At 29.0% G+C, this 11587-nt stretch overlaps 1 protein-coding gene across 1 annotated transcript; it reads left to right on the forward strand.

The window, feature by feature from the left end:
• The first annotated feature begins 7910 nt into the window (after window positions 1-7910).
• LOC100572142 lies at window positions 7911-10894 on the forward strand. The gene is made up of 7 exons (XM_016800592.2): window positions 7911-8367; window positions 8456-8696; window positions 9832-10017; window positions 10085-10187; window positions 10335-10538; window positions 10599-10678; window positions 10744-10894. The coding sequence occupies exons 1-7, from the start codon at window positions 8345-8347 to the stop codon at window positions 10891-10893; spliced, it is 987 nt and encodes a 328-aa protein (XP_016656081.1). The 5' UTR covers window positions 7911-8344; the 3' UTR covers window position 10894.
• The last annotated feature ends 693 nt before the right edge of the window (window positions 10895-11587 follow it).

Below are 11587 nucleotides of genomic sequence, written 5' to 3' on the forward strand. Positions count from 1 at the left end.
CCCGCCTCCCTTGACGTTTCCAGTGCCAGTGTAGTAGTCCGTGTTAAATACATACCTTGCATCTTTGAAGAAATAGAAGAATTTACGTAGCATGTATTTAAATAATTTATATGACTTTCCCATTTAAATCTATCATCAATAATTATCCCTAAATATTTTATTTCCTGTACTTTTTCTAGTATAATACATTTAGGATCACAAACTGTATTTGTAGTTTTATTACATTTTAAAGAATGTACTATTAGGTTATTTTGTATTAATGTATTTGATGGTTGCTGTATAAAACAAATATATTTTGATTTCATAAGATTTAATTTTAATTTATTTTTACAGAACCAAGCATAAACAGTATTTAAAATTTTATTAGCTTCATTGTATAGTTTATCAACAGTTAATTCCGATAGTAGAATAGCTGTATCATCAGCGAAGCTTAATAATTCTGTATTATGATTTATTTTCAGTTTTAGCAGATCGTTTATAAATATGATAAATAATAAGGGACCTAGAACAGAGCCTTGAGGTACACCACAAGTCACATTTAGATCTTCACTAGAATATTCATAGCATTTAACTCTTTGAGTCCTACCACTCAGAAAAGATTTAAATAAATTATTTGATAGTCCACGTATTCCAGAATTTTCTAATATTTTTAGTACCTAGTAGTTCATGGTTTACACAGTCAAAAGCTTTTTGCACATCCAAAAAAATACCCATAACTTTATTACTTTATTACTTTCTAACAAAATGATCAACTTTGTACAGAGCATCGTTAGTTGATAAGCCAGATCTAAAACCAAATTGCGATTTTGAAAAAAAAGATTTTTTTTCTAAGAAGTCAATTAGGTACTCTAAATTTAATACATTTCTCAAGGACTTTTGATAAGGTTAAGGATAATGAAATTGGTCGGTAATTACTGCATAATAATTTATCACCCGATTTGAATAAAGGTAACACAACACATTTTTTAAAAGTTTTAGGGTAGATACCAGTTGTTAAAGATTTATTGAAGATAATTGATAAGGGAAAAGAAATAGAATTTGAAACATTTTTGAGTATATAATTCGTTAAATCATTTTCAAAATATGAATTATAATTTTTAATTTTATTAAGGAGTTTACTAATTTCGCCTTTATCAATAGGTTTTAAAAATATACTATCATTAATAATATCGTTATTCTCATTAGGAAATAACTTATATTGATTTAGTTGTTCTACTTCTAAATTTTTTCCTACATTGACAAAAAAATCATTTAGTTCATTACATATCTCAGTTGTTTGGTTTATAGTAATACCAGCTTTATTCCTTATCATGTTGATATTATTCTTAATCTATTTCGGTTTTCCAATGACCTCATTTATTATATTCCAAACTAGTTTAGAATCAGACCGAGCGTGTTTTAATTTATTTTGATAAAATAATTGTTTAGATTGTCGTACAATTTTATTTAGTATATTTCTATATAATTTATAGTATTGCTTTAATTTAATATCAAAAGGCCTGGATCTTATTTTAGCAGATAATTGTTCCCTATTTCTAATAGAGATAACAATTCCAGTAGTAATCCATTCTTTTAATTTACGCTTTTTATTTGATTTGTAAATCTTATATTTAGAAATAGATGAGTATTTTATAAATTCATTTATTTTAGTATTGAAAACTTCAACCATATTATCTACATTGTCACAGTTCAAAAGAGCATACCAATCTTCAGTTTGAATTAATAAGTTTAAATGATTAATGTCTATTTTATTTGAAAATAATTTATTATGATTGTAACTTTCATTATTATTAATATTTGATAAGGTCAAAATTGTAGCATAGTGATCTGTAATATCGCTCCTTAAAATATATGAATTAATTTTATCTGAATCTATGTTATTAATAAAAATATGATCAATGCAAGTTTTCGAGTGATTAGTCACTCTAGTGAAATTATTTATGCAAGGTATAAATCCATTTCTCGCCATAATATTTAAATAATCATTACTAATATTTGTATTCTTCATTATATTAATATTAATATCTCCACTAATAATATTTATATGTTGTTTATTTATTTGTGATAAGAAAAGGTCTATACCTGTAAGAAAAGATTCCAAATTATCATTTGGCGATCTATATATGCATATTAGTGAAAATAATAATTCATTTATTTTAATTATGAGTTGTATTGAATTACAATTTAATAGGACTTGTTTTTCAATTTTCAATATATTTATTGATTCTCTAATTAAGACAGTAACTCCATCACTCTTGTTTAAAGTTCCTAACGAATTTATAGTTGTGTAACCATTTAATTTAAATTCATAATCATTTAAAAGCCATGTTTCGCACAGTATAATAATATTAAAATAATTTTTCACTGAACCTAATAAAATAGCCAGATCATTAAAATGCGCACTTATACTGCTAATATTGATTTGAAAAATCGAGAAGGTATTATCAAGTAATATGATATCAGTTATAGAATCTACATAATTTGATTTAATGTTATTTAATTTTAACAGATGGTCAATATTTGATAAATTCATATTCATTTAGTTTAAATTGTATATTTTATTAGTAACGGTATTAAGATTATATATGGACTAACTACAAATTATTGATGTCTTGAGATGACTTGATTCTTACGATTTTTGAGTTTTCATTTTTCCTCACAAGAATATCTCCATTGGACAGCCAGACAAATTTATATTCTTTTGTTGTAGCAGCTACTTTCGTTTGATAAAAAAGTGTTCTTCTGAGTTTCGTGAGTCTCATTCATATAAATATTTTCTTTGGGCCAACCATTACTCATTTTGTCAGCTGTTAATTTATTGGACTTTACATTGCGAATTAAATTTTTTCTCATTTCAAGTGTAGCTAACTTTGCTACTATTAAACTGCGTTTAGATATAGATGAGTTTATTCTATAGGCCTCAATAACATCAATTGAAGTATTTGTTTTCTTGCTAATTTATTCAACAATTAGTTTACAGTTTTCATTATGAGTTTTCGGTATACCAGTTATATCCACTGATATTCCTAAGTTGTTCTGTTCTATTTCATCAATTTTTGACTTTAATATATCAACTTCTTCCGATAGACGTTTATTCTCTGTTACAATTTTCTCGTTTTCACTTTTAATATTTTTTAATTCAATCATTACCTTATCAAGTTTGCTATTAAAATTATCAAACTGATCACTCATAAACGATACCGACTTCATAAGTTCATTAATCTTATCTTCCATTGAAGGACCAACCTTTATTTCGGCAGCGTTTGATTTTGGAGACTTGCTTGTAGTAGTTTTGTAGTTCGTACAGGTGAATCTACTTTTTGTGTTGTTCGACATTTTCTTAAAGCTTTGCTCAGAATATCCAACACAATAAAAGTGAGTTATATCTTTGCATATTGAACATTCAAGTGTATCTTCATTATGTTTAAGTTTTTCTTGGCATTTTACACACGTAGAATGCATTTTAAATTGATTATTTAATATTATTTAAAATAAAAGTAGAGTATACGACACTAAAACTATTTAGTTTGATATCCTATTATTTAGACGGTAACGCACATATTAAATAAAGTTGTTTATGTAAGAAAACTGAGATTACGAAGCATACGAAATAAACGACTATCCGTGACAAAGTCTGGATAAGAACTGATATCTTCAATATCCCTCCATTTTTGGGATCACATCAGCTCATTCTCAATCAAGTTATATAAACATTAACCATAGCTAAATCAGAGTACATGTTGAACGTGCAATATGCAGCATCAAAGGGTATTCGATATCACAATTTATCTCACTAAAATTAGTGCCATATGCATTTAAGATATTTGAAGTCAGTGATGCTTTAACAAATTTTCATTTTTTTTTAATCAATGAGGTTTAATCATTTTATTTGCAACCTAAAACTTCAATTTAATTTATGTAATAGAATATTATTTACTAAATAAACTACAACTAACAATTTAGTGTTTTACTTTACTTAAATCACAATGCTTTTGAGTAATTAGTATTTTCACTTAAAATATTTACATAGAAACATTTTTATTATTTAAAAATGGAATAAACTCCTGGAAATAAAATGTTACTAATTTTTTAATATTTTCTGTCCAACCTGGATCTTTATGCATTTACACAGTTACTAAATCCTTAATTGTCCAAATAGTAACGTAACAAATTTAACTGTTAAGTATATGAACTTGCCCTTGAATTTGAGCATAGTAATCATGTATATAATTAATGCATTTCATACCATTTTTATCATAAAATATCATGTTCGAACTACAATTTTGTAAACCAGTTAATTTCGATATCTATACGGACACTTTACTTCAATTATCGAGTCAAGACGAACCTGAGCGCCCTTTAGGTGCGTTTACATTAGAGCCGAAACATGACCGAATGCTACCGAACAAACGAATGTAAACGGTCATAAATACATTCGTTCGCGTTCGGAAGCGATCGCTACAAGGGCGGTCTGATCAAAGTGTTCGATATGGGTTCAAATTTGTTCCTTTGTTTGTTCTTTTTTGGACTCTACAAGTGGGTTTACATCACACAAAACAGCGCCGGGGCAAGGATACCCATTTGGATACCCAACAACATAACAATATTACGGCCAATTACAAAAATTGGTTGACTTAATATTATAACCTAACTTAACCTATCCTAATCCTAATTGTTTGTGAAACATCGCCGTTGCTCCGATGTACGTCGCGTCGGGTGTCGAACATTCGCGAAGTTGACACCCGTCCCCCTCCCCCAATCATTGATCGCGTTTTTGGCGCGCTTCCAGCCGCGGGCTCCGTGTTGCCAGATGTGGGGATTTTGGATGGTATTTTTTAGATTTGGGAAAAAGTTGGGGATTTGTATTATTTGAAGAAAATGTGGGGATTTCAGGTCAAATTGAATATTAAATTTGAATTTACAAAAATACAAAAATGTGGAAGATACTTCATCATTTAATAATTTTTTATGCAATAAGAATGACACACATCAATACTCATTGAACCCATATAAAAAACCATAGAGTAATATAATATAATATAGACGGTAAAAACTATAAATACATTTTATTATCTATAATTGAAGTTATTTCGTTTTATTCGTTAGTTGATTGTTGATAGTTATTAGTTCGAGATTCGCCAGATTCGTGTATTGTGCATTTGTGCGTCACTTAACACTTAGTTCATTTACCGTTTCTTGTTGTTTCGTACTTTCCGTACATCGTGAAAAATATCTTTGAAGTTAAGCATGTCGTCTGATGATATAAGTAGTTCCGAGGAAGGCAAGTTTATCAAAAGCACTTCAATATTACCTAAACGAAAATTCACGTATCGGTTTAGAGTTAATTGGCTGAATGACGATGATCTAAGTCCATGGTTAATGAGGAGTATAAAAGGTGATACGTATTTTAACTGTAAATTTTGCAAAATTGATTTAATGGGTGGTATTTCTGCGGTTAAAACACGGAAAAAGTGATAAACACGTGATTAATCCGTTCGAGAAAAAACACAATATAGATTAATAAAATGAAAACAGTCCAAAATGCTTCAAAGCTTGCTATCAAAACCAAAGAGGCAGAAATTCGTTTCTCAATGTTTGTAGTCGAACACAACATAGCAATACGAACGGTTGACCATCTGGTTTTATTAATAAAAATAATGGGCGATGATTCTGATGTCATAAAAAATATAAAATGCAATCGAACAAAAGCAACTCAGTGGTTTGCAATGTGATTGGAGATTGTGGTATTCAAAATCCCAATCAAAAGATGAAGAACCAAATGTTTTCAATCATGATTGATGAGTCGACTTATAAATCTAGTATTAAACATTTGGCCATAGTTACCCGTATTGTGGATACTGACAGCTACGTAGTCAGAGATGAATTCACTGGACTTATTAAAGTAAAAATGCAACAGCTCAATCTATCTTTGAATCGGTTATTAATTTTTTTTAAAGTTATAATATTCCATACAAGTCAAATTTAGTTGGTTTTACTTCAGATGGAGCCAATGTTATGTTCGGAGAACACCATTCAGTGAAAACCCTTCTAGAAAATGAAGTTCCCTCCATATTTGTAATTAAATGTCTATGCCATTCATTAGCTTTGTATGTATGTAAAAAAATTTCCATTTAAGTTGAAGAACTAATGCGTGAAATCTACACGTATATGAAGTATAGTTACAAACTTCAGACATATTTTGAAGAATTTCAGAGTTTTGTAGAGGTTTAACCTCACAAACTTTTACAACCCAGTCAAACCAGATGGTTGTCACTTTATGCATGTGTCAAACAAGTACTTGAACAATGGCATGCACTGAAGTTATATTTTCAGGGTGAACATTTGATTGACAACCATGCTTAAATATCTATATAAAATTGATTAATCCTATACATCATTTTTATTTAAAATTTCTTGAGTTTGTATTAATTAACCAATTTTTATTAATTTGAATCTTGAATTTCAGTCACAAAAACCAAAAATTCACCAAATTTATAATAAAATGAATGCAGCATATAGAACATTACTCGACTGTTCTATTAAGCCAGATTACTTAAAAAAACATGATATTTCTGAAATACAATATCGAAATACAATTCATTATCTTCCGAATGAGCAAATATATTTAGGAGGAAAATGTATGATTGATCTTTCAAACAATATTGTTTAAAATAATGATAAAGATGTATGTATAAATAACTGCCTTAATTTCTATATTGAAGGAGCTCATCAATTTTATAAACGATTTCCGTTCAATTCAAGTTATGTCAAATCATTGAAATCATTAAGTTTCTTGAACCTAAATAATATATGTAGCATAGTATCTTTTGCCCCAGCTGTTACCCATTTTGAAATTACATTGAATATGGATTTAAACGATTTGGATAGAGAATGGCGGTAACTAAAAAACAGTGGAATCGATGACTACAATAAAGAAACTATGGCATTTTTTAAAAGTAAAACCGTTAAAGATATGAAAAAAGGAGACGACAGTGAGTTATTTCCCTTATTAAATAAATTTATAAAATTTATTTTAACATTGCTTCATGAGCAATGCTACTGAGAGAGTTTTTAGTACGATAAATCTAAATAAAACCAAAACCAGAAATAGGCTAGGAACAGAAAATTTAAGCGGAATGCTCAATTCAAAAAATATACTGAACTTTCAACAAAAATGTTGTTATAATTTTGAAATAAATGAAGAGATGACCAAATGAAGAAATTATTTTTTATTAACTACTTTCTTTACTTTGTTAATTTATTAAATTAATTGTTTTATTGTTATTATGATTTATGTTTGCTTACATTGATGGATCGAGGAAGCTCCTAAATGGTTTTATAAACTTTATTAAGTTTTAATATAATATTAATTGTAATATAAATTGTCAGAATGATCAATGATGATGAACCGGTGAGTGGATGCAGTTAGTGGCATTTTTACATTGTACCACAATTGATTATGTTATCACTTATGAGTAAGACAGATAGGTACCACGGTCAACAAACAATTACGTTTGATCTAGGTTACACGGTTGTTCTATCTTAAATCGTGTCTATTGGTAGGTACATGATAATTATAGAGAAGGTGTGGGACAAGGGTAACAACTTTACTTGATTTACTATGCAAAGACCGAGCGAAGCGAAATCTGAGTACCAAAAAAATAAGTCGGGATTTTTCGAAACTGTTTGATGTTATAATCGAAACTTTTAATATTTTGACGCGGCAACACTGCTCGGGCTGTTGCTGTCAACCAGTTCTTAAGTCTTAACACACGTCCGTGCTTGGCCGGTCGATAGAGTTTCGCACCCGCGCCACCCGTTTGTCGTTCTAGTGTCCGGATGCGTATTACCACACCCTTTATATCCCCAGCTTATTTGCAGCTCGATTCTGCAAGTCGATAAGTTGTTAACGAATTTATTAGATAGTGATCACTATCAACATATTCTAAAATGTATCGAATTTAGTTATCGACTAAGTGATTCTGTAAACGCCTCTATCGATAGTTTGCGCTTACAAATTTCGTTACCAACAAGTCGATAGGAAATCATCACCTAATGATCATTTTCTGGGAGTTTATAAATTGTATCCAATCACAGTGCGAGAAGTATTCTTATCATGATTCTTTATCACAGGAAATTACATTTAATTTTAGTTCGTATTTTCGTTTAAACTTTAAATTAATACGAAAAACGAATTTGTTACTTCACACTCGTAATTTGTTCCGTGTACTTTTTATTTAAAAAAAAAACTGAATATATGTGATTGTTATACTTGTCTACCTGTTATACCTGTTAATTGTTATACCTGTCTACCTGTCTATACCTGTTATACTTGATTCTAAATATGAAGAGGATAGCTACTCAATCGTAAGTACTTATATTATTAAAAGTTTACTAACTACCTATTTGCGTTTTTATAACATCTAACTGTTTGTTTAAATTTGAATTATCATAGAATATCTCAAAATGATGAGCAAGAGATTAATCAAAAAAAGTCAAGACAAGGCAGAAGAAATGATAAACAATTAACTTTTATGGTAGACTACATGGTACAACACCCTCATGTCGCCACTGGTAAATTTAGAACAATTAACGGAAAAAATGACCTCGAAGGCTCGTGGGATGAGTTGATGCAACACCTTAATAACCTTCGGAATCCTGGTGTAAAAGAAAAAAATACAAAATCCTGGAAAGAGGTAATGAAAATACATTTTAAAACATTACATTAATAAAATATTAAGCTTAACACCTTGGGTTTTCCTTTTATCATTATTTGGTGATTTTTTTTGTGAATGAAGAGTTATACCACTGCTTTATTAATATACTAGGTATAGTACTATCGTTATAAGCTAAAGTTTATTGCATTTACATTTCAAGTGTTGGAAATTATAAAAGTATTGTTTTCTGAATTTGTACCAAACTGTCAAGTGTCAACTTATATTTACAAAATACTGAATGAAGGACTTCATTAATTATTGAGAAAACCTACAGTTGAAATTATTTTATTTTTATTAATAATGTTTTTGTTAACATTTAAGTTTAATACAAACTCAAAATATAATAATATAATAGGTATTTGATTATATTATATATTTATTTGGTTATAATAAATTGGGACTTTTAAAAAAAATAATAATCTTCTGTACCCGCTCGATTATTTGTATTTTAATATATAATGCAAATCACACCTCTAGAACAATACTGCAAAGAACAAGACATGACTATAAAATGCAAGAACGCCACCACATTTAGTATCATTTTTCATTTAGCCACTAAAAAGAAGTGTCAGTATTTTTTTTCAAAGTTAGAGAGCCATATTTAGTTTATGGCAGTACTTATACTTATTTTAATTTATGCAATTAATCACTGAAGTCAAAATTCAATACTTCCTTACTTCGAATTGTGGGGTTTTTTTCATAAATAAAATCTAATTACTGTGTGACATACGTCAAGTGCAAAACTGCAATGTTTAGGGTTGTTGCAGTATTACATTTTATACATTGTTATATTGTAGCCACAATATAAAATGCAATTCTGCTATATTTAAGTATATGGCTGTCTTAAAAATCAATTTTTGTATGCAATACAGCCACATCCCAAAATATGGTAGTCTTGCATTTACTTAAAATATTGTAAAAAGCCACAAGCTTAACTTTTTAGGTTTAAGAGAGTATCTCATAATATACGAAAAAGTTATATTGTAAAGTATCTTTGCAAGTATTTAAATTTTAGTTTCAAACGCTTAGGTAAAAAACTCTTTCACATATCTTAGACTTCAAGTCACTTTTTCTCAAAACGAATTTGTTTGTTTTATCTTCATATTATTTTTAGTCTTGGAGAGATTTGAAGACCAAGGTCTCAAAAAAGGCATCAGTGTTAAGGAACTCAAGAAGACAAACCGGAAATAAACATATTCAATTCAACGAATTGACTGAGATGGACAATAAAGTTTTAGGTATAGTAGGGTTTGATTATGTTGAGGGGACGACATGCCCAGATTCATGGCCAGAAGAACTGGTTAGTAAATTTATTTTTATTTATTATTATTTTATCTATCTCGAGCCCTTATGTATTGTTTTTTTAGGATAATGATGTTGAACAGTTGGCAAACGGTGATATTAGTATATTGAATATAGTACCTACTCCACTAACCATAAGGCCAAACCATGATGAACATAATATGAATGGTTTGTTATTCAATTTCAACTAATTAATCAAAAACTAATAGAAAAAATAATTTTTACATTATATCTCATTATTAAAAAATAACCTATTCAAAAATATGTTTTTGATATTTATTATGCATTAATAAATGTTTTTAATACTTAACCCAGATGCAAATGATTTAAATTCATATACTGTGGAAATCTTAGACAACATCCTGGAGGTATCACAACAGATGTCACCGACTTGTGAGTCAGTGCCACAGATCGCAGTACCTGACTTTTGCACTTCATTTACACCAGACAATTCATTGGCTACACAACCTCTATTTTCAAATATTACTACTGCCACTAATTCCAAAAAGAAAAAATGTGGTAAGTAATTGAAAATTACTCAGAATAATTAATAGTATTAATTACAATTTTTAATAATAGATGTCAAACTTAACACACAATTTTCCAATGCGCGTGAAATATTCACTAATCTTGCCAAAACAAGCAACCAACAAATTGAGGTTTGTTTTCCAATATCACTTACTTTTACTATAATATACCTAATCATCCTTAAATGCTTTTTTAGCTGTTAACAAATTCTTTAAGCATGATAGCTGAAAGCAACATACAAATGGCTGCTGCAATCACTAAAATGGCTGAAAACGACGAAAAAAGACTCTTAGTAGATGAGCAACTTGTAAATTTATTATCTGCTACAATTTCAAAATTAAATTAAATTCTTTGTTTCGTTTTTTTTTTATTATATATTTAGTCAAAAGAAGTGATATTATTAATAAGTATTTTGTTTTATTTTATAATTTTATTCAACACATTATACAAAGCATACAACTATTTTGAGTTTGTTACACATTTTTAAAGATAAATATAAATTTATTTGTTTTGTTATTTTCTGTTTATTATGTTTAAGCATCACCATCAATGTATCCATGGAACCAATTTTGGAGTATTTGTTTTTGAATTCGCATTGCAACAGCTCTAGGTCCTCCTCTCTCTGCTATTTCATCTTCATTTTGTTGAAAATTCCTAATAGCATATTCATCATTGTTTCCATTTTCAATATTTTCAACATCTATAGGGATACGGTAATGGATGCGCATATTATGAAGGACAGCACAAGCGTTAACAATTTTACCAGCCATATCGGGTGCATACATTAATACACGCTGATAGGACAGACATCTCCAAACACTTTTGAAAACTCCAAAGAATCTCTCTACAACATTTCTGGCTTTACAGTGTTTCATTGTATATTTGAACTGCCTTGTGCCCTCTCTATAATGTGGCAGTGGAGTCATAAGCCAAGGCTTTAATGGATAGCCAGAATCACCTAGATTACAATTAATATAAGACCAAATGTTCTTGATTTTCATTTGCAAAATAATTACCATAAGCCAAGTATGGCGTTCACC

Source organism: Acyrthosiphon pisum, chromosome X, assembly GCF_005508785.2.
Source record: "Acyrthosiphon pisum isolate AL4f chromosome X, pea_aphid_22Mar2018_4r6ur, whole genome shotgun sequence".
Classification (NCBI taxonomy): domain Eukaryota; kingdom Metazoa; phylum Arthropoda; class Insecta; order Hemiptera; family Aphididae; genus Acyrthosiphon; species Acyrthosiphon pisum.